The sequence below is a fragment of the Carassius auratus genome, chromosome 10 (genome assembly GCF_003368295.1).
Source record: "Carassius auratus strain Wakin chromosome 10, ASM336829v1, whole genome shotgun sequence".
Classification (NCBI taxonomy): domain Eukaryota; kingdom Metazoa; phylum Chordata; class Actinopteri; order Cypriniformes; family Cyprinidae; genus Carassius; species Carassius auratus.
Window position 1 is genome coordinate 14,292,756 of NC_039252.1, and position 27,409 is coordinate 14,320,164.

General features: G+C 37.3%; 2 protein-coding genes across 5 annotated transcripts; both read right to left on the bottom strand.

Moving 5' to 3' along the window:
• Positions 1-572: 572 nt before the first annotated feature.
• On the bottom strand, positions 573-12,515 carry LOC113109960 (PR domain zinc finger protein 15-like). 4 transcript variants are annotated; one of them, XM_026273887.1, is made up of 24 exons: positions 12,415-12,515; positions 10,609-10,648; positions 9,855-9,948; positions 9,099-9,252; positions 8,869-9,021; positions 8,611-8,713; positions 8,286-8,534; positions 8,027-8,177; positions 7,503-7,624; positions 7,322-7,416; positions 7,120-7,207; positions 6,598-6,765; positions 6,203-6,297; positions 5,987-6,118; positions 5,646-5,789; positions 4,953-5,116; positions 4,785-4,864; positions 4,586-4,705; positions 4,320-4,451; positions 4,148-4,231; positions 3,888-4,063; positions 3,102-3,182; positions 2,762-2,965; positions 573-1,602 (listed from the first exon to the last, which is right to left on the bottom strand). In XM_026273887.1, the coding sequence occupies exons 2-24, from the start codon at positions 10,637-10,639 to the stop codon at positions 1,063-1,065; spliced, it is 3,360 nt and encodes a 1,119-aa protein (XP_026129672.1). In that variant the 5' UTR covers positions 10,640-10,648; positions 12,415-12,515; the 3' UTR covers positions 573-1,062. The 4 variants fall into 4 exon arrangements, with proteins under 4 accessions (XP_026129672.1, XP_026129671.1, XP_026129670.1 ...); XM_026273886.1 differs by having other exon boundaries at positions 3,102-3,179; positions 8,027-8,180; XM_026273885.1 differs by having other exon boundaries at positions 8,027-8,180.
• Positions 12,516-13,201: 686 nt separating this feature from the next.
• Positions 13,202-26,018, bottom strand: LOC113109961 (C2 domain-containing protein 2-like). The gene is made up of 14 exons (XM_026273889.1): positions 25,001-26,018; positions 24,784-24,879; positions 24,418-24,537; positions 21,733-21,831; positions 21,471-21,587; positions 21,076-21,193; positions 20,207-20,315; positions 19,488-19,552; positions 18,980-19,095; positions 18,579-18,735; positions 18,306-18,410; positions 18,004-18,131; positions 17,038-17,308; positions 13,202-15,557 (listed from the first exon to the last, which is right to left on the bottom strand). The coding sequence occupies exons 1-14, from the start codon at positions 25,268-25,270 to the stop codon at positions 15,328-15,330; spliced, it is 2,001 nt and encodes a 666-aa protein (XP_026129674.1). The 5' UTR covers positions 25,271-26,018; the 3' UTR covers positions 13,202-15,327.
• Positions 26,019-27,409: the final 1,391 nt, after the last annotated feature.

The following is a 27,409-nucleotide window of genomic DNA, read 5'->3' on the forward strand; positions in this document are numbered from 1 at the left end:
GCAATATTTGTTAGTTCTGTATGTTGTTTCAGGGTTTCCATCATCTGAGCTCCTCTGAGAGGTTGGCATCATCTCTTCTCAGGTGTTCTGGATCCAGACTGGAGCTTGTGTAAATCCTAGGCAGGCAAAACAGAGAACCAAATAGAGACATAATTAGCATAGCTGCTGTTCCAACCAAGTAAAATGTATTAGTTTAACCCAAGTTAAAGAATAAGAATGTGCATTTCATCAGATATAACTGCAGTCCAAAGTTATGAGTTGCATTATTTGAATGCTTGGCTAAAGAGATGCGTTTTTAATCTAGATTTAAACAGAGAGAGTCTGTCTGAACCCCGACCATTATCAGGAAGGCTATTCTAGAGTTTAGGAGCCAAATACGAAAAAGCTCTACCTCCTTTAGTGGACTTTGCGATCCAAGGTACTACCAAAAGTCCAGCGTTTTGTGACCTTAGGGAGCTTAACTGATTTTAGCGTTGGTAGGCTAGTTAGGTATGCAGGAGCTAAACCATTTAGAGGGCGTACAATTAATTTACATTAATACAAATTCAACAACAAAAAAAATACACCTCCGAGACGAGCCCATGCATGCATTTATTAGAAGGCCAACCCATTTGTTTTTTAAAAGGAAACAAAAAAATAGCAAAAATTTCCAGTTAGCACTTACAATACAATCTATCCACGTATGACATTTATATCGATTCATTCTTTTTGACATCATCAATCCACAGGTGCTACAGCATGGCATCATACAACAAATATAATCTGAGTTACTATTTAAAAAAAACTAAAGTCCCCGCTTCCTCTTAAATCATAATCGGACATTTCATGCATTTATTAAAAAATAAAATAAAATAAGATAATCACCTTCAGGATCTTCATAATTTGTTGAAACTGTTTAATACATTCAAACAAAAGACTTGCACTGCCCTTATAGTCACAGTCAGACTTTCAACAACGAGAAGTGCTCAATTATTAACAAAACCTTTCATCATATTGGTCCTAACTCTTAACCAACTTCCAAAATTGGATCTTAGCTATAAATTATATAATATATCTAATTTCTCAGTAGCTGAACATCTGTGTTGCTGTGGCGGTCTGTTGTTGGGGAGGTCCCGTGACCTGCGGCTGAATCTGGTGCCTTTGTTCTGGCAGTGATTGTGGCTGTTCTGGGGGAGCCTGAGTGTCTGTCTGGGTTTCATCTATGGTGCTTGCATGAGCTCCGTCGGTCGATGCGACAGGCCTCCAGGTTAGAGCCGGCTGCTCCAGCTGGTGGGAGATCGGGTTGACGAAGGTAGTGAGGTTGATGAAATGTGCAACCGATTGTGGAGCTGCGGCCCCCGTGGATCCCACCGCCTCTGACTGGAGATCCGCCGGCCGGTTGTGCAGCATTGCCGAACCACTGACAGCATCGAATGTCACAGTGAGGATGGAGCTGTCCAGGGTGATGGGGCGATCGGTTGGAGCGAGGTGGCTGACAGCGACGGGCTGCAGGTTGCTGAACTGTGCAGAAGCGGGTGAGGTAATGGGGGTCACGGTGATGTTGGTCAAACTGACCGAGCTGGAGGGGGCTGGAGGGGCGCTGGGGTCGGCCAGCACTACCACCTGTGTGTGTACATTGGACAGAGGAGATCATTCAATATAATCACATGAAACAACACTTAAAATCAAAGTTGTATTAAAAGTCATGAACTGGATTTCACAACCTCCTTTGCTTTAAGCAAAGAGAAACAAAATATTTGATCATTAATTTTTTTTTTTTTTATCTCTCAGGAATTGATTTGATCTAGGGAAACACTACAAATATTGATTGATATTAGATATTTATGTATTACTGTAATAAACTGAAATGTTAAATGTAATCTTTAGTAAATCTAAAAATATATATCCTTTTTTTAAAACCATATATTAATAAGTTATGATGAAGTTTTTGGTGTTTCATTTTTAACTTGGAGCAAAAAAAAATAATATTATCTGCCGATCATCAGTTTCAGCCATTACATGAAAATAGTTATAAGTTTATCATCAGAATTTTCATATCGTTAATTGAATTGTTAAAAGAATCATTCTCAATGTTACCAGGAATGTACATTATGGAATTGAATGGGGTTCACTTTTAAACTGATTGAAGTCGATTTAATAACACTGTTAAATGTAATCTCAGCACATCTTAAAATTAATATACATTTTATATACTGTACATTATGTTATGATACCCAAATTCACATGTAGCATTTAAAAAAAATATTTTAGGGTTTAATTTTTTATTTACTAAATGTTATATTTAAATAATATAACAACTTATAGTTAAAGCTGTAGTCCTTAACTTTCGATGCTCTAGTGGTTAATAAACAGAACTCCGTGCTTTTTGCAGAAGAACACTGTAGCCGGAGCTACTTTTCTCTGTTTATGTCTTTCACGAATCATGCAGGCACTAGGCTACTCTGCAGCAGTACCTACCCGAACCAGTCTAAAACAGTCCAAATACAAACACTTATCAGAGGTGTACCGTAGTGATTCAGGACAAGCCAAAAACATGGTTTGGAAAATGGATTCATGGTATACTCGCTTATGTAAATGTACATTTTCAACACAAAAAAGTTGCAGCTTTAACTAAAACATGAATTAACTTTAGACCCACAGTATAGAATTTTAATTACATTTTGAACAGAATCAGGCTCAATAAGGCCAGCAGTTTGCATTAACAAAATAAAGAGTGTTGATTCTTATTTCATGTTGACTTGGCGTTTCTGATAGAACAAACCTGTTGAATGCTCTGCACGGCAGAGTTGGTTTCATCTCCCACAGTGGTGGAGAACTCCGTGGGTTTGCTGGTGAAGTCATCGTACTCGTCTGAATCGGACAGCTCAGGCTCATGAGGCAGGTGTTTTGCCCTCTTCTTGGAGTGATTGGAGTTCCTGGAGACTTTTTCTGCAGTGAGAGAGCCTTTCTCCAGAGTCAGAGAGGGCTGAACACCAGCGAGAATGACAAACAGAAACCAAATCAGGAAAAACACTTTTAAATGTTTCTCGTGCAACAAATTATCTCTGTTAATTTCCATTCTCTGTCTATCATCACGCAATGCAGGCTGTTTAAAGACAAACCTGTGAAATACTGATGGTGGAGGCGTCGACTGTTGAGGGTTCTTGAAGATCAAAGTCACTCAGTCGTACTGCCGCAATCTGCTGCGATCACATGAAACTTAAACTTCTTAGATTTCCATAAACTCAAAAATCTTAAAGATATGGGTAACAAGGTGAAATGAAAATGTTCTTTAAGGTCTGTATTTTGTCATTTCATAAGCTTTTATTTTTTTTATTAATTAGTCTATGTTATTGACTAAAATAGTATGTAATTTACAGTAAAATACAGTAAAAATAATAATATTGTAAAATATTATTACAATTTAAAATAACTATTTTATATTTGCATATAACAGTATGACAGTAAAGACAGTTTTATTTTACTAAGACAGCACTTAATTTATTCAACAAATACATTATTTATTTGATGCAAACTTATAGATACATATTTTACAAATTGATATTTTAAAAATCAATTTATTTAAATGTGTAGAATTCACTAAATAATGTTTAAAATGTTTTAAATGCATAACAAGATTTATCAGTACAAAATGAATGATGGTTGAATTACTTTTTTTTACATTTCTGTTTATACATTTAGCAGACGTTTTATCCAAATTTACTTTTCCTCTTCTATATCATTGTAAATATCTTGTCATGAATTTTTTCTCGTCATACATACCAGTTTTTTAATTCAAGTAACTGAATAATCATCACTCCGTTCATCATTCTTACCGTAATAATCATTGACAATATCAATTTTGATCACTAATGTCATTAACCTTGAGGCGTGTAGTAGTGTCTCACCTCGGGGTGTTTGCGGCGCATGTGGCGGTTCATGGAGGCGCGTGTGGAGACTTTGGTGCCACACAGGTGGCAGCTCTGAGCCTCCACCTTCTCATGGGTCAGCTGCATGTGTTTCTGCAGCATATACTGCGTCACATACTTCTTGTCACAGACGGCGCAAGAAAACGTCTTTCCAACTACAAAAGAGAAACAGATGAGAGTAAACATCTGAATGTTTTTCTGCAACTAACCAAACTCTATAATATTTCAGTGAACAGTACCTGTATGAATAAGCTTGTGCGTCTCCATTGTGTTCCTCTCACTAAACGTCTTCCCGCACAGTTCACACATGAAGTCCTTTGTGCCTGAAGGAATACGTGATTATATTTTGAATCTTGTTTTGCAGTACATATCATATGCAACATTACAGTACATGTCTAGAATGTTGCTCACCCGTGTGTCTTTTGTAATGCTTCAGCATGTTAACTTTCTGGGCAAATTTGCGGTTACACTCTTTGCATTCGTATTCTTTAATTCCCTTGTGCAGCTTCATATGATGCCGTAGAGCATGTTTTGTCTTCATGCCTGGAAAACACAGACAAATGTATGGACTCATCCCATACATGCACTGCCTCTGGAATCACTTTAAGGTTAAACCACAGCGTCTCGCATTATCATGCAAGATGTATTATGGGATAGAGAGGGATAAGTGTTCATACCTTTCCCACATTCTGCACACAGGAAGTCTCTGACGTTGTCATGGACTCTTAGATGTTCCTTTAGCATGTCTTTCCTGGCGAAAGACTTTCCACACTGATCACAGCCATGGCTCTTCACTCCTGCGGTGAAGTGGTTTTAGCATTTATGAAGCCTTGTTTATCTGTATGTTATATAATCTATTGGTAATTCCAGATTCACCTGTGTGGATGATTTTGTGCCTGTCCAGGTTGCCGATGCTGTTAAAAATCCGTCCGCACATGTCACACGGATGAATATATCTGCAAAGAAAGTAGTGGAATTGAATTCTGTTGAAAAAAAAAAGGAACCTTATGAAGTTACCATCTGTGCGTAAACGCTGTGTCTTACTTCTGCACTGCAGGATCAGGGAGGTGGTCTCGGTGGATGACCAGGTGAGCGTTGTAAGTGGCCTTCAGAGCAAAACGGCGGTTACACATGGTGCAGTTGTACCCCTTTTCCTTATGCATGTCCATTATGTGTTTCAAGTAGTCACGACCCTTGGCGAATGTCACCTTGAGAAAGTTGATGAAAAGTGGGAGAAAGTTTATAATATTCTGAAAATAAATGATTATCAAATTAAACAACATTATGAACATCACACTGATTTTAATAGGTTTTTTTATTTAGCCATTAAATGTTTTTGGAAGCAGTTGAATTTCAATTAATGGCAATAGTAAAAATATTTTCATGGAATTTTTGTACATTTACACATTTAATAAATGCTAATGTGGCGATAAATGTCGGTAAATATGGCTGTTCATATATAGTGGTGCATATTAATGAAAACGAATAAATAGCAAAACACACTTAATATTTTTTTTAATCTAAATTTGGTTTAGTTTTTTAATTCTCGCAATATACATATTCATTTAATTTTTAACAACTAATTAAATCTTGGTTATTAATTAAAAAAATTAATTTAAATTAATTAAAACCTTTTTTTTTTAAATCTGAGCAAATAAATATTAGACATTAATGTTAAAAAGGCTGTAAATTTTAAGATGTGAAGAAGACAATATTTAATCACTAATGACAGTTTACCTGACATTTCTTGCAGCTGTATTTGTGATGTTCAGGATCGTTCTTCTCATCTTCCTCATCAGAGCTATCGTCACTCTCCTCCATAGAGATGCCAATCTTCTTAATGAAGTCCTCTCTCTCCTGCTCGTCCATTAAGGCGATGTCCTGAAAGAAATATGCATTCAATTATTGTACAACAACACAAATTAATCAACAATTTAATTTCCATTTAAGCATGAAAATGCCCCTAAACAAAAATGCTTTTAATAGACAGTGGTGGATCCTATTGATTCAGCATTTCCTTCCAGCCGACTAGTCCTTCAGACAACTCACCAATTACCAGATAATGAAAAATTCCTCACCTTAAAGTGTACATGAATGTGATCTCTCAGCACATCCACACGGAAGAATTTGCGGCCACAGATCTCACAGGTGTATTTCTTGTCCCCATGGGTTAGTAAGTGTTTGTTCATGTTACTCCGACAGGAAAACACCTTGAATAAAAGGTTTGTTTTTAATTCCCGTTTTGCACAGAACTGATCTTGACATATTTGATGTAACTGATGTAGGAAATCCACCTTTCCACAAATGGGGCACGCCGAAGGCTCCTTCCTGTATTTGCTTCCCTCATCACCATTCGCTTCAAGCTCCTCTCGTTTCATGTTCTTCTGGCCTGTGGAAAAGCAATGGGTGGTGGAAGCCATTAGTGCACACACAGAGGAAGCGACATAATGGTTGATGATCTCTGCTTAAAGCGAAGGGCAAAGAAAGTTAATGAGGCCTAGGAACAGAGAACAGATGTACAAGAACCATCTGTTTAGTGCTTGTGCTTATTTACTGATTAGATCAACTTCAGACACGATCTGCCACTTTACACTTTTAAAAATACTTCATTGATATTTGAAATATGCATGGAGTCTTTGCTCGGCTTATTTGAAGAATTACATTCGAAGCAGCAATCTCAAAACCGTACCAACGACATGCCGCCTCTGGTGGTCTTGCATGACATCTTTGCGGTAGAACATCTTATTGCAGATTTCACACGCGTAGAGTTTCTCGCCATGTTTCTTTTTGTGCTTGGACAAATTACTGTTAGTGGAGAAAAACCTCGAGCATATTTCACACTGGAACGTTTTGTCATCTGCAATAGGAGGAGAACATATGCATGCTGTTAAATACATTTTCATTCATTTCTACAAAACATTTAGAAAATAGAACTCAAGCCACGACGACTGAATTGTAAAATGATTAGGATCTGTTCATTTAATTAAATACATAACACAGTTGTTAATTAGTCATGTCTGTTCTTAATCAGATAATTAAATCGACAGCCCTAAAAAAAAAAGTAAACTGATAAATAATTCCAAAAATGAAATATGCCATTTCATAAAATATAATAATTATTGAATATTTGCACACAAATATGTATGAATAGTTTGCAATCCTTTGCTAAAGTGATTTAATGGATATCATCAAAATGAAATGTCTTCTTTACCTGTCCTGCAGTTATGAAATCTTAAGGCATTTTCCACCCGGAAGGATTTGTCACAGGTTGAACACTTGTATCTATACTCTATGTCAGGCTAAGAAATACAAAAACGCAGATTCATGTTAAAATGAATGCATCTAGCCATCGTTAAATTCGCTCTTTTATTAAATCAGTAAAGAAAACGTTATTGGCTAAAAATGTGCCATACCTCATTCTTGCTGTGTTTGTATGATATATGCTGTTTAAGACTCTCTTTTCGACTGAACATCTTGTCACACTCATCACACTTAAAACATTTATCACCTGTAAATGAAGCAAACCGTTTAGATTAATAATGAAGCATATTGCACCTCTAATAAGCTCATTTCTCAGGATGCTGGGAGAGTTACCGTGGGATCGGATGTGTCGGTTGAGGTTGCTGCTGTTCTGAAACACCTTACTGCAGAGGCAGCACTGGTAAACTCTTTTGTGATCGCCTCCCTGCCGCAGAGATCGCTTCCTCATACCAGGTCTAACAGACAAATAGGATACAGAATCAATCAATGAGTGAAACTGCACTATTGGTCAAAAGCTTGATTTATTTAATTTATTTTATTAATATTTTTGGCATTTATTTGATAAAAAATAAATAATTCTATGCTGATTTGGTGCTCTAGAAACATTTTATTATTATTATCAATGTTGAAAACAGTTGTGCTGCTTAATAAATTTGTGGAAACTGTGATATTTTTTCCCCAGGATTTTTTCTTAAAGAATAGTGAGTCAAAAGTAAATGTATAAATGTCTTTGCTGTCACTTTTGATCATTTTAATGAATCCCTGCTGAATTTCTTAACAAAAAAGGAAATAACCCCAAATGTAAACAGCAGGGAATGTGCTTTAAAACATAAAGGAATTGTAAAGGGTCTCCTTACTTCCCAGTGGAGATGGGGGAGCGTGTCATCCGAGATGTTTTGAGTGGAGGGCCATCTCCGGCAACCACCTCTTGGACATCCAGTACAGACAGGGGAACATCAGGAGCCACAGTAGTGAGCGTCCGCTCACCTGATGTAGGAACAGAGGCTTCTACTAGATGGGAGGTGGAAAAATAAACCTCATTCAAACAACTTTTCAAGTGTTACTTTTCAGAAAAATGCTACTTTGTAAGTCATACCCCTAAAATTCCCACCACACCTTGACTAGAATCAGCTGTTCCAGGTTTCTGTGTTTTTGTTCGCCGTGGCCTGCCTTGTTTTCTGGTTGGCTCTGGTGGGGCGGGGGCAATGTTGGCTGTGTTGTTTTGGGATACCGCCTCTGTAACCTCCTGGACAGATGGGTCTACAGCAGCCGCGGGGGTTTGGCAAAGGAGCTGGTCCGGGACAGGAAGGGTCCATGTTGTTGGCCCCTTTGTCAGAGGGACTCCAGGTTTGTTGGACACCATTTCTAAAGACACAAAGGATGAATAACGTCATCCAACAGAGCTATACTTCACATTGTACAGACTTTAAAGCACACATACCTGGTGGAGGTGGAAGTACAGGTGGCCTAAGAATAAGCCGATCCATTTTTTTGGCATAAAAAGCTCCATACCAGACTCGAAGCTCTGTTCCTGGCAGGACATCCTGAGATGGAGCAAATGAGAATAACCAAAGTAAATGAGCATTTGAAATTTAATAACAGCCTGACATTAAACTAAGCTGTGTATTATTTATCTGTAACTGTCCTCACTATATAATCACAGTGCTATGAATTGCACAGAAGTGAGGCATCAATTCACCTGTGATGTATTGAAGTAAACATCATCATCTTGCTGGTATGCCGTCAGATTCTGGTGTTTGTGGTCTGTGGCGGGCCGAACCAACATCATCCAGTTACAGTCGTCTTCATTGGACGTGTCAAAGCACACCACTGAGCCATCCTTTTGAAATATCTAAGATAAACGATGGAGAAAACATCAATTATAGGCCCATTTGGATACAAGTGACATATTGACGGTCTGTTGTTTACCTTTAAAGGAAATGCCCCCTCAATTTGAAGGCTTGGAACCCTCTTGGCCTCAAACGGGCCAAAACGAGTCCTCTTAACCAGCCGACTTATTACAAATACACCTTCTTTGCCCTCCTCAGCTGACCTGATCTCCAAACTGTCTGGTAAAGACGACCTGGAACATGGACAATGATGATGTTAAAATTTCTAATTAAAAGTTAATATATAATATTAAGTTAATATCTAATATATATCTATAAAAAAAAAACTCTTATTCAGCGAGGAAGCATTAAATTGACCAAAAGTGACAACAAAAATGTATATTCTGTTACAAAGATATTCTATTTTAAATAAATACTGTTCCTTTCAAAAAAAAATCCTGAAAAAATGAAAAAAGTTTCATGGTTCCCGCAAAAATATTAAGCAGCACAACTTTTTAAAATGTAAAAAAAAATGTTGATGATTTCTAAAGGATCATGTGACACTGAAGACTGGAATAATGCTGAAAAAATGTATAATAATGTAATATATAGGAATAAAATACATTTTAAAAAACAGAAAACAGTTATTTTAAATAATCAATATCAATAATATTTCACAATATTACAATAAAAACTTACTTTATATACTGTATTTGTCATAATAAAACACTTGTAATAAACACAAGACAGAGTGAATATCTGGCACATATGGTCATCTAATTGCGGTCAGTCTGCTCAAGGAGTGCCAAGAGCCTCTCTGATGGTATCTGGCCAAAAGCCACTCATGTCCGCTCACCGTGCTCGACTCAGAACAAATGAGTCCTTCACCGTGATGACAGGCCCCAGCTCAGGACACTCAGAGTCATGGTACTGCCCGCAGTCCTCACACCCTGCAGGAAGAACAGTCACATGCACATAAGACAAGGACACCGCAAAAAAAAAACCCTCACAGTGGCAATAAGGATACAATATTATCATTCTTTTGCTTGGGTTGAACACATCATATTTGCTTGGTTGGAACAGTAGCTACGCTAATTTAGTCTCTATTTGCCTCTCTGTTTCTGCCATGGGACTTGCATCCCAAGGCAACTAGGAATTACACAAGCTTCAGTCTGGATCCAACCCTTATGAAGATCTGAGATGACTAAACACCTGAGAAGAGATGATGCCCACCCACAGAAGACCTCAGATGATGATAACCCTGGAACAACATAATACTACCAAATTTGGCTTAATCGCAACGTTTAATTGCCATCGTAGAGTTAATCGCAAAATATAATCATTGCAGTAAATAGTATCCACCGTCTGTTTGATTACGTGTATTTTGTAACATATTGCATGATTCTTACTGTACATTCCTGCCATAGTCACAATTTATAACCTACTCCTAAATATAATTTAGAAACTTAAAATTTTCTGTAAAGCTGCTTTCCAACGATTTGTATCGTAAAAAGTGCTATACATATAAAACTTGAATTGGATATGGCACTATTACTATAATGCTGCATGCATATTCATAAACACATGTGAGATTATAGTTGCATACTTACAAATAAACTCATCTGGTGTCTGCGCTGCCATTCTTACACCCTAGAGATGATGCATAAAATATGTACATTAGTTTTAACACCTGTGACAACTTTATCATTTCATTAATTTGTGTTATGATGTCCTTATGAATCTTTTGCTAATTACAGAAAACCATTTAATATTTTTTGTATACATTAACCATTAAATGTAGATTAATACAATAATTACATTACTGTAAAACATTACATATTTAAATAACAAAGACACAGAAATAACACATGATAAACCATTTTCTAGAAAAATTTGGATTGACTATCTTGTGACTTAAAAAAAAAAACCCATTCAGTAATTAATAAATTACTTCTTAAATACATATAGAAATAATAAAAGACTACGTCAAACAACTTATGCTAACATTTATGTCTAAAGGAACAAGACTTTTAAAACATTTTTACCATTGCACAACATAAACATTTTTACTTTCAGTATTAAAATTACACCATATAAGGTTTATTGAAGTCATTTTTGGTATGACATTTATTTTCTTTTTTTATGTATCTTTGAATATAATTACATAAATATGGACTAATATGCAGATGTCCAGTAAGAGAAGAGTAAAGAGAAGATTATATCATCAGTATACGTTATAAAATTGTAAGTCTTTAAGGTCTTAATGCAAACATGCAGTAATAACACATAAATTCAGCTCCCCATCATAACTTTGTATTCATTGCATTGCTGTCAGTCAGCAGAGCCCAACATATTTTGTTGATGCTCCGAAGATCAACAAAAGTAACAAATTACGCTCTTTAGCAACGCAGAACCATAGACAGTAAAAGAAATGGACACAGCGACCCCATTGGAACTCAATTGAGCTAAATGAAGCCCAGTTTTAGCGTTTTTTAGCACTTCCGTTTCTGACGCGCAGACTCAAACGAAGCTTGACGACGTCAGCAACCTGTCTGCCAGATGTAAATCTTCTAAGTGGCTGTGCGTGAAAACTGCCATCGTTAATCTTGCAGAGACGGCGAGCTTGAGCGGGGAGTTCTTTGTCGTGAGTGAGCAGGAGTAAGTATTCTGATGAATTATTTTGTATAGTATTTTAAAATGTAACGCCAGTACGCCATATTTAGTTAATTGCCTGCGAGCTTCTCCTCCTGTCTGTACGGTAATGCGACAGAGAGCCGAGTGGTTATGACGCAATCGTTAGCCTATTTTTTACAAAAACTGTTTATACGGGGCCATAATGTAACATAGAAGGTAATGGAGCACTTTATACATTGTCGTGTATCTTTAGAAATAAATAATGGAAAACAGAGTCTTTAAACGCCTCAGATGTAAAGTTATTCGCTGTCAAAGTGACGCCAAAATGAATGGGAGTCAATGGGAATGCTAACGCAAGTGAAGTTCTGCTAAAAGATGGCAGCCCCCACCCGACTTCAACTTCCGGTCGAGTTCCTTGCCCCTTGCGCAGAACAGGTAGCAGTCCGCGCATGAAACGCCTGTTAGCAGCCAGGAAAATACTAAAATACGGACAGAATCCGTGATTTGGGAAGATTTCAAACTGTAGCCGGGTTTTAACTCCGATCTCAGACTGCGCTCGCTCTTTTTCAGCAATGCAAATGTAACAAAGAACAATCGGCATGGCGGATGGAATGGAGACGCAGCGCTCATCTGGAGCCAGAGCGTTTGAAAGCGCAAAGCTCGAGGAACTGGCTTCGCTAACACTTTTCATTGCTACTGCATCTGTGAATGAGGAGCAGTCGGGCATTTCGTTCAATACGTTTGCATATAAACGCCTCACAAGTTTAGCATAAAGTCGTTACCTGTTTCCCAAACGTCTACACATTCAGTGAATCCTGACTCCGGGTTCCAATCCGCTCCAGAAACCGCGCAGGACCGGAAATAAGACCATCGAATGGCATTATGGGAAGTGTAGTTTCCCCCCCACAAACGCGTACCCTGTGAGATTTTTAGTAAATATTCCAGTTGATTAATTCGAGGATTCAAATGCATTCATGCAAACACGAAACGTCTTAATTTTGAAAGCCAAAAATCTGTAATAAGCTATCACAGCAATGCTCAGTCAGTGTTTATTAAAGATATACACAATTCCTGCAAAGCAAAGGCTGACATTCATTAAGCACAGACATAAGTCTTTGTCACTTTCTCATAATAGAGTTGCTCAGACACGGAGTCAATCTGTAGACTAACTGGGAAGGTAATTATTGGGTTTGAAGAGTGCTTCATAAACTGACATCCTTGTGGTAGTTGTAGTTCTTATTTAGCTACACACTCGCCATGTATGTTTTAAAACACACAGCACAGTAGTATGTCAATCTGTACTTTATGTTTTATAATATAAGTAACGACAGACTTTATTTTACTCATGAATCACAAACCACCAGTTTTTAAACTGAGAGAATTCTAGAGGTTTTCTTCAAATGTGTTTTCTTTTAAGTCTTCAAACTGAACAGCTAGGTAAGTTCTTTCTTCACAGGCCATAAATAGGTATCTGTTTTATAAATGTGTTTTGGTGTGCATACAAATATAATTTCTAAGATCCTTCTGGTTAAGGAGGCCAACAAGAATTCAAGAGAAAGCATAGAAGAGTTAAGTTAATGAGAGGAGTTCTTTAATGCGCATGGATATATTATGATGATATGCATATACAGAGGACTGATGTGTTAGATTTCATTTAATGCCTGGATGACCTCTGGCCGGCCAATCAAGCATGACAAAAATAAAATCTTCATGTGCCTCCTTCCATTTCACTGGAAAATACATCTTTCATTTTGTGACGCCAGGATTCACATAGCAACATAGACAAAAATGAAAAAAAACGAAAAAACAAACAAACAAAGAACAGTAGTCCTCCCAAGATACACATTTAACAGCCAGACTGCTGAGGTTTCTTTCTGGCAACATTCAGTATGGACAGGCATTCAGGTTTCTTCTACATATGCAATTTGAGGTCAAGTAAATGTCAAGCAGAGCCTTTGAATCTCTCATCACAAAATCCACTGCAGTTCTCCGCACAGGGTCAACAGATGATGTCCAAAATACAAACTTGTTATCATTCACAGCCATTTCAGCTGGCTTAAGAGTACAGGTAAAAAAAGACTGCACACTTCGGAAAATCTCATAAATCATGAACTTATTGATTACATAAATTCTCATTCACTCAGGTCTTTCTCTATGGGAAAATGCCCATGGCTTAGTGTTAAAAACCTCTGGTACAATTAACACACTTTTTTATTTTTTTTAATGTGAGGCATGATGGAATAACTGTTGAAAAAAGTGAACAATCAAATATGCTTACACATAATTACACTGAATGTGTACTTTAAAGGATAATATTTAGAAATGAAAAGATGAATAAAAAAACAAACAAATCTGTTTTATATCAGTGCCAAACCACAACATTTTAAATGTTACGCACTGTTTGAAAATGTTTCGTTGAACATTAAAACTCACTATTCCCAGAATCAAATTTGGTGAAACGAACGATTTTTCTCCCGAACAAAATGAACACTCCCATTATCAATTCACATTAAGACCGAGGTCTTTCACATAATTTTAATAAACTAATTCAGAGCATTTCTTCAACACCAAACCTCACAGAATTCACTGCACATCCCTGCAAATGCATATAAACAAGTGCATATCAAAATCAATGTCATTCCCTTGTCTGATATTCCAGGATCCATCAGGTCGCCAGAGGGTTTCCAGAAGGTTAAAGCTCAGATAGATGGCAAGAAAAAGTTGTCCTCAAAGCCCGCTTTGGTTAGAAGGCCACAAACGCAGAATATCTTTTGCATGACGATCAATATTTGCATAAGGTAAAATGACACAAGTCATTTGGAGAGACGAAAAGAGTGAGTGTTCATTTTAATGCTGTTTTGTAAATTTCCTTGCATAAACACGCACACAAATGGATGGAGAGATTAATCTAGAGCCAGGCAGACGGTCTTCATGTGTGGAGCCAGAATGATCTCAATAATAGTTCACGCAAAAGAGGCTATGCACACATGCGTAAACCAATTCACATGCATGAGAAATATTTCACATTCACGAAAAAAATTAAAAATAAATAAAATCGTCGTTTAGACACTCGATAATGAGAACAATGTAAGTCAGCGGCTGATTTGATGGTCGACTGACAGGCTCAAATCTGATTGGCTAAAAAGTATGAGTGTCCCGTGTGGGAGGAGTTCGCTACCAGAGAAGTCTTAAAAATACACACAAATCCAAGGCGATTCACATAAACTTGTGAATTTTAAACATTCAAAAATGTTAAACACAGTTGTACATCTGCAAAGTGTGTTTTGCATTTGAGAAATGTATTTTATGAACATATACTCTTATTTTGTGCAGGTGAATTGGTTTTTGTGAATATATATATATTTTTTCCGTACACATGAATTATTTCTCATCTATGTGAACTGGGTTACGCATGTGTGCATCGCATCTTTTGCGTGAAGTATTATTGAGATCATTCTGGCTCCATAAGCGGAGAGGTCTGAATAACGGAATAGGTTTTCAGGGAATCTGGATCATGGTGTTAATATTGAGTTGATGAGAGTGATTGTTGCTATGCAGAGGTTTTGGCAAATATGACCCAGAAACAAGCAACGACTTGCATAAAATTTATGAGATTGAATGTGAAAAGGAAGATGTTAGAAAGATTAAGAGGTGCAAAAGCTATTAGCTTTGATGAAGGTGACCGAGTGGGCAGCTCATGTGGGCGGTTCTCTCACTGTGCCGTTGGTTTTGCTTTTACTCCTTGGCAGAAGCTTTCGGTTGATGATGCGCCTGAAGGTGGCCGTCCTCTTTTCCCGGTCGCCCATCATGGCCGCCTCGGGATGCTCCAAGTACTGCAGGTCATTGTGGGATTGGCTCATCCCTGGCTCCTTTCGCTGATGTCGCCGTCTGAAGAATAGCTTGGCACTCTTGTGCAGGAAGCTGCCTACAGGGGGCACCAAACAGAGACGAAAACAATCAGACAAGTTCCCCAACATACAGTGCTTCACTGAGCCAACCTGGAGGTCAAACTCCACACTCCGATCAACTGTGAAATAAGGAATCAAATATTCTTTCGATTTTGTTGACCTCCATGAAGACGCAGCAGATATTCTGTAGGAATTCTGACAGAAGCTGTGTCTTTCTCAGCTATGAAAGATGCTACTACAATACACTCGTTGCATCAAATGTAAATTAGCTGAAAGAACACAAGCACACTACTAAAATAAAGTACGCAAACATATTCGAAATTGCTTGGTTTTAGAATTAGAGAAGTATAAGCCAGTCCAAACCAACTTAGAGGTTCAGCATGGCTGAACTTCAGGATTTTTAAAGCTGTTTGGGCAAGTTATCAGCCAAACATCTCATCGGGCCAACAATGAAAAGGTTCAACAGCACAAAAGTAAAAGGGATGCCTCCAAAGATTTGAGATGCTAAATAACATGTCAAATCTTTCTCCATGTCCAAAAGTTAAGTCCGAAACCACATTTCATTTAAATACAGGATAATAAAAGCTTAGTTATTATCGTGATGGAAGTGTGAATGAAATGCTTGAGCATGGACTGGCTTTTTACTAAAGGGTTTGTTAACCATTTCACAGGGAAGTCTACATACTTTAACGATTATAGACTTCTCAAGAGGTCACTTACTCTTCCAGCAATAAAGTCTGGTTAGCACAGGTTTCCACTTTAAGATGGCAAAGAAAAAAAACACAAAGTGATAAGAGGTATAGAGAACAAAAAAAGAAAGTGGAATTTCATCAAATGTCAGAAGTACAAACAAAAAGACTCTAGAATGTGCTGAAATGTTCATATTAGACACAAACAAAGATAAGGCAGAATTTAATAGCTTTGTGTTAGCTGTGGCACCCCAATAAAAGACTAAATTTTGAGAGATTATCACTAAGAATTCCTTCGCTCTTCTCTCAAAGGTGGTTCACAAAGCATCTCAAGTGACAGAAACTACTTTTCATGTGAAGTTTGTAGAAATTAGTATTAAACTGATTAAAAAAGTGACAAAGACACTTTCCTGCTGTTCTTTTCACTGAATGTATCAATTTCCACAAAAATAATAATAAATGTTCCTCGAGCACATTAGAATGATTTCTGAAGGATCATGTGACACTGAAGACTGGAATAACGGCAAAACTGAATATTTAGCAGCAATCACATATTGAATTTTTGATCAAATGAATGCAGCCTTGGTGAACATAACATGTTTGTACGGTAATGTTAATGCAGGCAATTGACCTTCGTTTTTCCACATGAAGTCCTGTGACCACATTTATTACTCCAGTAAAACACTTTATGTAGTTTGAAGATGTAAAGAAGTTAAACACAAATTCAAAACCTTGCTCAGCATAATCTTAATGTTGCTGATCTTCATTCACAGAAATCTCAAAGTTCGTCCCCCTTTCCCCCCCTCACCTTTTCCTTTTTTGGAACCCGTTTCAGAGATACAGAGAGAGGTTTTATCTGCATCTGGGTCCTCTCCAGTCTGGCTCTCCCAGTCCTCCACGTGGTCTGTGCCATTCGCACCCACCAGAGACTCTGTGGGCTCAAGAACACTGGGTTCTACCACTGTTTCTGAGAGTAATGCTTCGCTGCTGGGTTCCTCAGATGCTCCAGACATCGAAGCATCCATCGCAGCTGCGTATCCTGCCATCAGAGTCATCTCCTCATCCTGTGTCAGAGGTGCCTAAAGAGGAGGTTAATAGTAAAGCCTTAATTAGAAACTGACAATTGAAGAACTTGTTTTATGTTGCAACATTGTGGTTATGAAAGGTACATCTAACTACCTGTAGATACAAGCTAAATTAATTCTGTTTCAGACCGATAATATCGGTTTGAAAAGTTTGTATGAATAAATTAAAAATGCCAAACTACAAACATTATTTTAAGCCATAGGAAATGCTTGCTGATTTTTATTTGTGTGTGAATTCTTGGGTTGACAATCTTGATTAAGGTTTTTAAATTTTGAAAGTTTTACCAAAAAGCTGTTAAATTAAATCAATGCCTCGCAGATTTTTTTATTTTGTTGGGTTGATAATCTTCAAGGTTTTGAAGTTTTCTAATTAAAAAATATGATAAAAAAATAAATCTGTCTGACACAAACAAGCAGATTAAAATGCTGCACTATTTTGTATAATTAATTTAAACTCCATTTTTTAAATGAAAAAAAGTGAATGAATAGGTAAAAAAATATAATAACTGAAATTTAACAAGTATATCATTTAACAACTGTTATTAGTGTTTTAAAATTTACAAAGTAAAGGTAATCTAAATGTAAAAATGAAGGCAGTAAATACAATAGCTGATATGGTACCGATACACTGTTCATGCCAACTAAATATACATATGGACATATGTCACAGAGTTGTCTTTTTTCTCTACCTTGGCCACTCCTGAGATGATGATGGTGCTCTTTTTGACAGGTGATTTAAGCTTTTGTTTTGCAGACTCATGGAGCTGTCTGATGGCAGCTTCTGCTACAGGGTCGGTGCCGTTTAACATCAATAACTCTGTGCAGGAAAACCAGTGAAAAGGAGTGTCAAAATGCTGAATGTAATCATTACTAATGTGGCATTTTGAATTTACACTCCAGGACTGCTGATGAGGACTTGCTGTATAGAAATTGGAAACAAAAGGAAATGCATTTAGCCATTTATACCAACAAGCTTAACTGGAAATCCCACCTGTATCTGACGATGACAGGGCTTTGCTAACTTTGGCTCCATGTAGGGACGTCTGCTCCGACACCCTTCTCTCTGCCAGCTTGTTTTTAGAAGGCGATTTGGATTCTGTAAGACCGAGTTTTAAACCAAACATGAAAATCATATGGGAGATTCTGATACTGTGGTTTAGGAAATTATATGACAACTGTAGCATCTTCATACTAAAGCTAGATTTCAAATACCCAAATAACTTTCAGATTGCCTTCTCAAAATCTACAACTGAATCAATGGTACCAGGTGCTAAAGGTCGTCCTGGCTTGCTCCTCACAGCAGTGACAGTGGTAACAACGGTGCCACAGGGCATCACAGTGCGGTCCATCTCCACTCTTTTAGTAGGGGCCGGCGTGGGCATCTGCCAGCTACGCACCTCGCTGGGCTCCAGGTAGGTGAACTACACACAGAAGTTAATTTAGGTTGGTACACAAATATTCAAATTGCATATTCAATTTGCCAATGGTTTATTAAACAAGTCTTTCTGCACATTAAGCTAACAAAAATGTATATTACATAACATATGTATTATGCAAATTAAGTTAAAATCCATAAAGCATCTAATCTCTATGAGAAATCTATGAGAATTAATTCTGAAATGTGATAAACATCTAGTTGCACTGTATCATGATGAGCTATTTCACCTCAGTAGTTAGTGATCCGGTCACTTGATCTTTGGTCATGAGTGAAAACGTCTGTTGACCTTTGGGGTGTTTCTTCACTAGATCAAAAGGCACAGATACCTGCCCTAACAAACCATCTGGAAGGAAAACAGAGAGCGATGCCTGATCAAATCAAAGTAATGTAAATTATTTGATCAATGTGTTTGCAGAGGAAGGCAAAAGTGACACCAAGCACACAGACAAACACATTTCACACAAGCTGTTAGGAAATCAGGGTGAAAGGCCAATGGCATGAAGTAATATAAACTGTCACGTGTCTGTTAGAAGTGTTCAAGTCAAGATATTATCACAGTATCATTCTATTAGCTCAATAAATCTACCTCTTGTACAGGATTTTTGAGGCTTTTTCATTATTTAGAGAAACAGATGACCCAAAGTAGATTAAAATTCACAGAAGACCAGATTAATGGATATCACTTCTCGGTTTTTATGCCGTTAAGCTGGTTTATTTTCAGTCATGTGGACTTACCCTCCAGAGTTCTGCCGTTATCCACAACCTGGATGTTCAGCTCTTTCGATCGGCCGCTAAGCTCACTGCAAAAACAGACAGACAATGACGAGAGATAAAATAAATCATGCAGCATTTCATCTTAAAAGATTAGATGATGCCCCAAAACTGTCAAACTACAAACATTTTATTGTTTAAATGCTGGCTGATTTTATATTTTGTGATTTCTTGAGTTGACTATCTTGATCATGGTTTTGAATAATAAAAAATAAAATAAAAAAAAGTTAAAAACATACAAATAACTAATAATAATTGCATAAATAATATAAATATGTGTTTATATATATATATATATATATATATATATATATATATATATATATATATATATATATATATATACACATACATACACACCACATAAAAGTTGGTAATTAACATGATATATTAATTCATTTATTTATGCTACTAGCATTACAAAACAGAAGAGTACGAAGAACTCCGATTGTTTTCAAACAGGTTTCCCAGCTGAACATGTAGTTCTGGCCCAACATTTGATCGATTCACGTTTTCTGCATCATGTCGCCCCTTCTCTCCTAATATTTTCCTGTCCTACCTCTACTGCACTTTTCTATGAAAGTAGCAAATGGGCAAAAAATGATAATAATAATTTAATGGTGATGAATTAAGTTTGCAGAAGCAGCTGGGGAGGGAGCAGATGAAAGTGGACCTGAACTCACAACATGAAGGGCTGGTCCCAGGCCGGAGTGGATGTGTTAGTCAAGACTGAACTGGTGACCTTCTGAGGAGGATCATCCAATTGAAGGATACACTGGGGATTCATGCCGCCTGAAACCAGAATAGAAACGGTTCATAACCAAGGACAAGCAATATCTTACCAAAAGAAGGCCCATTTGCTAATCTAATACGTTGAAATAAACTAGGTATTTGCACAAAAAGAAGAGATCTAGGAGTGTTAGAGCTAAATAACTGACTAACTAAATAACAGAAAACGCTCTTTGTCATAATGAATTATGCATAAAATGGATGGATGCTAGTTGTCTCTGTTAAGTGCTTGCTGGGCTGTAATAGTGACTTGGCTGGAGAGCAGTGGGACTATTAGACCACTTCCAGAATTGATTTCCGAACAGAAGGGACATCCTGATTGAGGGAAACATGGTCAGTTAAACTGAATAAGTTGCGGGGCGGTGCTTTTTGGGTAATGTAGCCTGCACTTTGTGCCCACAACAAAATTTCATTCTAATAATTGCCTTGGTTACTTCGATCCAAGCAATATGAAAACATTAGCTGAAGTCTGTGGTGTGTATGAGTTCCATCTAATATACGAGACATATGAGATTTCAGAGAATGAGAATCTGTGTCATGTGACCATATATTTAGAAATGGCCCATCACAATCGGCTGACAGTGACTGAAAGTGCATAAGTGATATTAAAATGCTAAAAACATTTTCCAGTGCTGCAAATAAATCACCAATACAGGTTTCATTTTCTTGCTTATTGTATAAACCAGTCTAAATGATTCAGCTAAATATTAAAGAGAACTGGAAGGACAAGTGTTCCGCTGGAATATGAGTGTGTTTCAGTGACCTGCAGCACCATCCTCCTGTTTGCATGTGACCCGGATGTTCTTCACTAATAGTTTCCACTCATGAGCTCGTGGGGGCTTTGGGGGTGAGGTCACCTGCAAGGTCTTGTTCCTTACTTCCTGTTAAAGAGGACAGAGGAAAAAAAACATCATCACTCATGACACCAACAGCAACATCCTTTTCTGTGTTTTTCTCTCCATTCTGAGCAAATTCCAAAGTTATGTAACATTCTGAATACTATGAAATTTACCAAATCATATAATCAAGGATAAACAAAAGAGGGTCATACACATTAATTAGCTTCTGTGGTTGATATGAAGTGTTTTACAGAGGATTAAATGCTAATGTTAATATGATTTACATTAAACATTTAACAGATTTGGTGCAGGGTAGTACCTTAACTTCTGCAGACTCTGCAGGCCGGCTGCTCAGAGTTACGGATGCTTGAGCTCGACTTAAGACCTGTCTGAGCTTGTCGTTCACAGCGGCCTCACTTAGATTCCCGCAATTTCCCTGAAACACACAGAGAGAGTCATGAGGATTCTGAAAAAATAAGCAGAAGTCAGCCTCTAAAAACCTACTGAGATTTACAAACGATGGAGTGTGCAACCACACAATGGAGTCGAGCAATCTCGAGTGGTTCGATGTGTGGATGTACCTGTGTGAAACTTGGAGTAAGCTGCAAATCTGAGTCCAGGTGAAGCACCCCCCAGGAAATCTCCACCTCCTCGTTCACCTCTTTCATCTGTAGGGCCAGCTGTGCCAACAATACACACACAAACGTTACTGAAAACCATAGACACAAAACAAGGACTGATCAGAGCAGTAAGCCACCAGACACTATGTGCAAAACTGTAAAGCCTAAAACCTCTTTTAAAATGGTTTAACACAAGGTCTTAATTGTGTTGTTGCTTTTACCAATCATGAAACAGAAACCGAAAACAGAAATGTTAACTTGCTGCATACAAGTATTTGTATATCATCGATTTCAGAAAAAGGGTGCTTGAAAACCCAAATGAAATAAACAGCTGACAGATCTATGTTGACCTAATATCAGCCATAAATTAAACAACGAATGTTGCTGCTGTATATCAGCAAGGCAGAAACACACAGCGGCCAACAAGAGACTAACATAACACTGCCTACTTCAAACTCACAATAAACAAAGGGTCCAGAGCATTCACAGATTCACAACAGCTCATTGAGCCGCAGGCCCCACAGTACACGGAGGAATGGGCCGTCATGTCCAAGCACGACTGCTTTACATTTCTGAATTCTGAACTTGGGTGGAAAGAGGAAAAAAAAATTCAGGACGCCAAATTCAAGTCCAATGCTCGGTGCTCAAGTTGATTTCTAAATCACATGAAATTCTGAAGAGGATGGATGTCTGGATGAACTAGAAACAGCACTAATGACATACAGTGCAATAATACAGAAAATGCAATATATTTCATTCTGAGCTTGAAATGATATTTGCTTACAGTACTTGTAACTCTGCTAAAAGTTGGACCCTATGGAGTTACAATAAAAGCGTCATTCCACATCTTCATTTGTGGCTGTGGGCTCTAGAGTGCACTGACCTTTAGAACAGAAACAAAAGCTCTAAATATACTGTTGTTCAGCCTACGAAACCATTCTAACAACCACTGGGAGCTTTCCAGCAACCAGCCCTGATCAGCAGGAGAAACGGCTAGAAAATATGTAGTAACCACCAGGATTCCTCCAGAAAGAGGCTGGAATGACAAACAGAGAATGCAACTGCTTCTAAAGGCCAGTATTCCGTATGTACACTTGGCACATGTCTGGTATTCGGTTTACAATCTAGCACTTGACCTGATTTGTTTGAACAAAAACAGCCCACTATGACAGAACACCACAGATCCGGGGCGGATTCTGAAGGCATACAAGGAAACGAAAGATTTAACGACAGGTTAAACGCATTTAGCCACTCAACGCACTTATGGCTAAAATGGGATCAGCACGACAATGAGGAACCGTGCCAACTTATTGGTTTAAAAATAGCTGTAATGCAATTGAGTAAAGGCTGTGGGAACTTGTAAACACAATGCATAGTAAACGTCTGCAGAGCAGAAAAAGCTGCAGCTCTAAGGGCACACAAAGTCATTTTACAGCCATTTGTAGCGCAATATTAAATGAACTCTCTGTCCAAGAGGTACAAGCTTTTACATGAATAATTCTAGGCAGGATGTACCAGCGAAATTGCATGTTTCTGAGACATATTAACAGTGATTAAAATAAAGGCAGGACATCGAGCCAGTACTCGCGGCACTTAATCTGATTCCCGTGGCAAATAAAACGGCAGAGTGAGTCACACCCCCCTAAATCAAAAGCATTCGGGATGGGCCATGAAATGTTACATCTCTCGTGAGCACACGGGACATCTTATTCAAGAGCAAATGTGTTTATTCCTGATCCTTACAGGTATGTTTCTCTACACATATAAAACAGTGCTATTGTTAACCAAAACTATTACAAATCATTTTTATCTACTGAAATAAAGCTGAAATCAAACAAAATATAATGTTAGAAGAAAAACCTAATTTAATAAGAAAATTTAACTTGGCAGCTAACTGAAATACATTTACAAAAAAACAAACAAAAAAAAAAAAACATTTAAAGCTATGTAGAAACATTAAACATCAAAATGACAAGTAGAGAAAATTCCTACAACTCAATCTAAAAATAAAAAAGTGAATAAATAATAATAAATACTATAATAGTAAATAAATAATTCTAAAATAATTAAAACATTGGGGTCCAAATGACTGAGACCACTAATAAAAAACTGTGTATTACTTGACTTAAATATATATTTTTTATTTCAAGTACAATTTGAAAACTGGCAAAATCTGACCTTTTGTACGAGAGTTCACATGGTCAAGAATTTACTTATATTTGACTTAGAAATGGTGAAGAATCTGAAATACAGGTTTCAAAATCACAAACCTTTGTTTATTCCCTATTTTAGATAAGATTTCATTTCCTCACAAGGCTCATTTCCCTCTTCACTAAAACTGAATGTACAGCCCAAATGAGCACGGTGTTGATTTATCCCAATGTGACTAATATGACTATTTACTTTGATAGCAAAACATCTGACATACTTTCCTAGAATCACAAAGAAAGAGATACTTGTCTACTACTCCAAGAGAATGTTTAAAAAAAACTAAAACTGGATTATCTGCCTCACCATCGCCGATATTCCTGGAAGCATTTCAAGAATGACTGTCTTATGACAATTTGTTATACATATGCCAAAGCGCTTGTGTTTACCCAACCATCCTCTAGTGACAATAAGAGCAGAATAAACACTCATGTTTACCTGCAGACGAAGTGGAGATATCGTCACACTGTATCTCATGGGGGTTTCTGAAGACAAAGAGCTTGGTAAAGCACTGAGAGAAAACTGCAGCTTGTTTCCAACCACCTGACACAGGACATTCTGCAAAAAGAATACAATTATGACTAAGACTAGTATGTCACTTTAAACATCCTCATGCTTCACCGGTCATAAAATAGCTAATAATTTTTCTGAATCATCAAACAGGGTGCACGTCAAAACGAGAAGTCTTATGACCCTGTTTTTATTCAAAACATCCAAACCCTTCTCAGTGTAAAGAAAGCAGGGTGATATAATGAAGAAGTATGGCAACAATTACTTTACTCATATAGGTTAGCGTGGCCTTACTTTCTGACCGGGTGTTTTTGTAAAGCTCGAAATCTGGTCCACAGCCAGTTCTGATGATTGAACACCATCTTCTTCAAATGTCAACTGAATCCCGCTCTAATAAGAACAACAAAACACCAAAGGAAAACAATTGTTAGGAGCCCATAAGTGCCATTTAAAAAAATGAAGACTATACATAGATATAACTGAATGAAGACAACAAGAACAACAAACCCACCTGTGATCTACAAACTTCTTCATTGAGGCTCCTGAACCAGGCTCTTCTCCACTGACACTTCCAGCTTTTCAGAGACAGCACCCAGCATAAAATCCCATCGGCTTCCTTCGAATCCACATGACTAAGAGGTGTTTTCCCAAGAGGGGGTTCGTTGGAAAAATACAGCACCAAGTATATAATCAAGGTGACAACAGAGGCCAGAAAGAGAGTGACCATGCAGAGCCACTGCCAGTCACCCACCCAGGAGAAAACACCCTCCATGGACGACATGATCACTGAGCCACTCACTTTAAACCCTTAACATGTTTACCATCAGCCCTACTCCTCTCCCTTCCGCATCCCAGCACAATAACGACACTTTCCCTTCCTAGTCCTGACTAATAAAACTCCTTCACAAACAGCAAAAATGAAAGTTCACGGAGGGTGGGTGGAAACACGCGAACGGTGGGTTGAGGCTCGTAAATCTCTCTCCAACCAACACGACAGCGACAGACAGATGTGTTTTAACACAAAATACAATTATTAAATCAGGTGTTTAAAAGATTACAGCATCTGCACATCTACTGACACTATACGTAGCATTTTAACGCGCCAGTTCACAGTAAACCGCCCGTGAATTAATCTGCGAGATTCTAACCGGATAAATCGACTAAATTAAATGTTTTTTAAAATATATATACTTGATAACATAAATTGAAGATCAATTTTAGACGGTTATCGGAGATTTAAAGGCAACTCTAAATAGTAAAAGCATTAGATCCGGAGCATCCGAGGTGAAAAAAGTTCCTGAAAATCCCCCGGGGTTGATGAGCCACGTTACCATCACATTAGCCGAAAAAAGAGTTTAAAAAGTGACATTAAGTGCAGCTCTCATCCTCTGTAGCGGGTTTGTTCATCCTCCTGGGCGTGTATAATGAAGAGAGGCAGAAACAGAGTGGATGAGTGTGTCACACACACCGCCGATTTCTAGGATTATTAGCTTTGCACTGAGGTTCGGAGTCCTAGAACACCGTCACCAGACGAGACAAAATAAAAGTCCCCACTGCTGTTTCCAAAATAATACAATTCGACGTGTTTAAATTACATTAATTAATAAAATTAAATAACAGTAAATTGAAATATATAGAAAAAATTGATCAATAAAAAAATACTTGTAGTATTTTTTATTACGGGGAAATTATGCTAGCAGAAAAAAAGACAAAGGTCTTGTCTCTTCATTTGAACAATGGGCGTTATTTGTTTTTATGAAAATGTGCGTGTGTGGATTACTTGCTAAAACAAATGTAGTGTTTGCAAACGTTTTTCTCAATGTAGTATGTTTAACGTTACAGTTTACCTTCATACATGTTTTTAGAATTCAAATAAAAAAACTATTTCGCTATTTACTCATTGATAACATTATTCACATTATTTACTCATTGCTTGGTTTATACATTGCTAACATTAAACAAACTGTTTTGTCGATCAATACTTAATAACAGAGCACATTACATACATTACATTTAAAACAGGGTTGCCAATGCTTTACATTTAGCAAACGCTTTTATCCAAAGCAACTTACAAATAAGGACAATGGAAGAAATCAAAAACAACAAAAGAGCAGTGAAATATAAGTGCTATAACAAATATGTTAGCTTAAACGAAGTACAAGTAGCAAGGGCTTTTAAATGATATAATAAATTAAAAGAAAACAGATAGAATAGAAAAAGCAAGCTAGTGTTAGAGGTCTTTGTTAAATGAATAATAAATGAAAAGAAAATAGAATACAAAAAGATTAGAAAGATAGTTAGATTTTTTTGAGCACTCCTTAGATAACTTACAAAAACCGATTATAACAACAACCCAATTATCTTACACGAGCTACTACGTCATTAATTTAGTTTCAAGGAACAACGTTTGATCCTTGAAGTAAATCTGCGCGGAGGAAGAAAACAGAAGGAAAAATAGTGCGCATCATACAATATTTTTTGCTAAAATTATTTTCTCACTTTAAAATGTATAAAAACTGCAATTTACACGTTAAAATATTAAAATCAGTAGTTAAAACACTGTAGTATCGATTCTAGATAACATTTGAAATGTCGATATTTCAAGATCACCTAATAGTATTCATCCGCCGATTCCCAATGCACTAGTGATGGGAAGTTCGATTCTTTTCCGCGAACCGGTTCTTTCGGACGGTTCGATTCAATAAACCGGTTGAAAAAACCGGTTCATCGGTTCTTTCACGCTCGACGTAATGACGTCATTGGCGATGACGTAATGGCGTCACGTCTATCAAACATTCAAATATATAAAGTCAGTAATCATAACTTTAGTCAGTTAAAACTTCATAATCATGAAAAGTTTACATTTGAGTTTTGCAACAACACCTAAATACAGTAACAGCAATAATGTGCATATGAGGAT

Coding starts and splice junctions, on each gene's coding strand:
- LOC113109960 (XM_026273885.1), bottom strand. CDS start 10,639: ATGGCAGCGCAGACACCAGATGAGTTTATTT. Junction 6,298..6,597: donor CCAGAGGCGGCATGTCGTTG/GTACGGTTTTGA, acceptor GCTTTTCCACAG/GCCAGAAGAACATGAAACGA. Junction 1,603..2,761: donor CCGTGCAGAGCATTCAACAG/GTTTGTTCTATC, acceptor GTACACACACAG/GTGGTAGTGCTGGCCGACCC.
- LOC113109961 (XM_026273889.1), bottom strand. CDS start 25,270: ATGTCGTCCATGGAGGGTGTTTTCTCCTGGGTGGGTGACTGGCAGTGG. Junction 21,832..24,417: donor TATCTCCACTTCGTCTGCAG/GTAAACATGAGT, acceptor TTGTTGGCACAG/CTGGCCCTACAGATGAAAGA. Junction 18,132..18,305: donor CCTGTCATCGTCAGATACAG/GTGGGATTTCCA, acceptor TTTCCTGCACAG/AGTTATTGATGTTAAACGGC.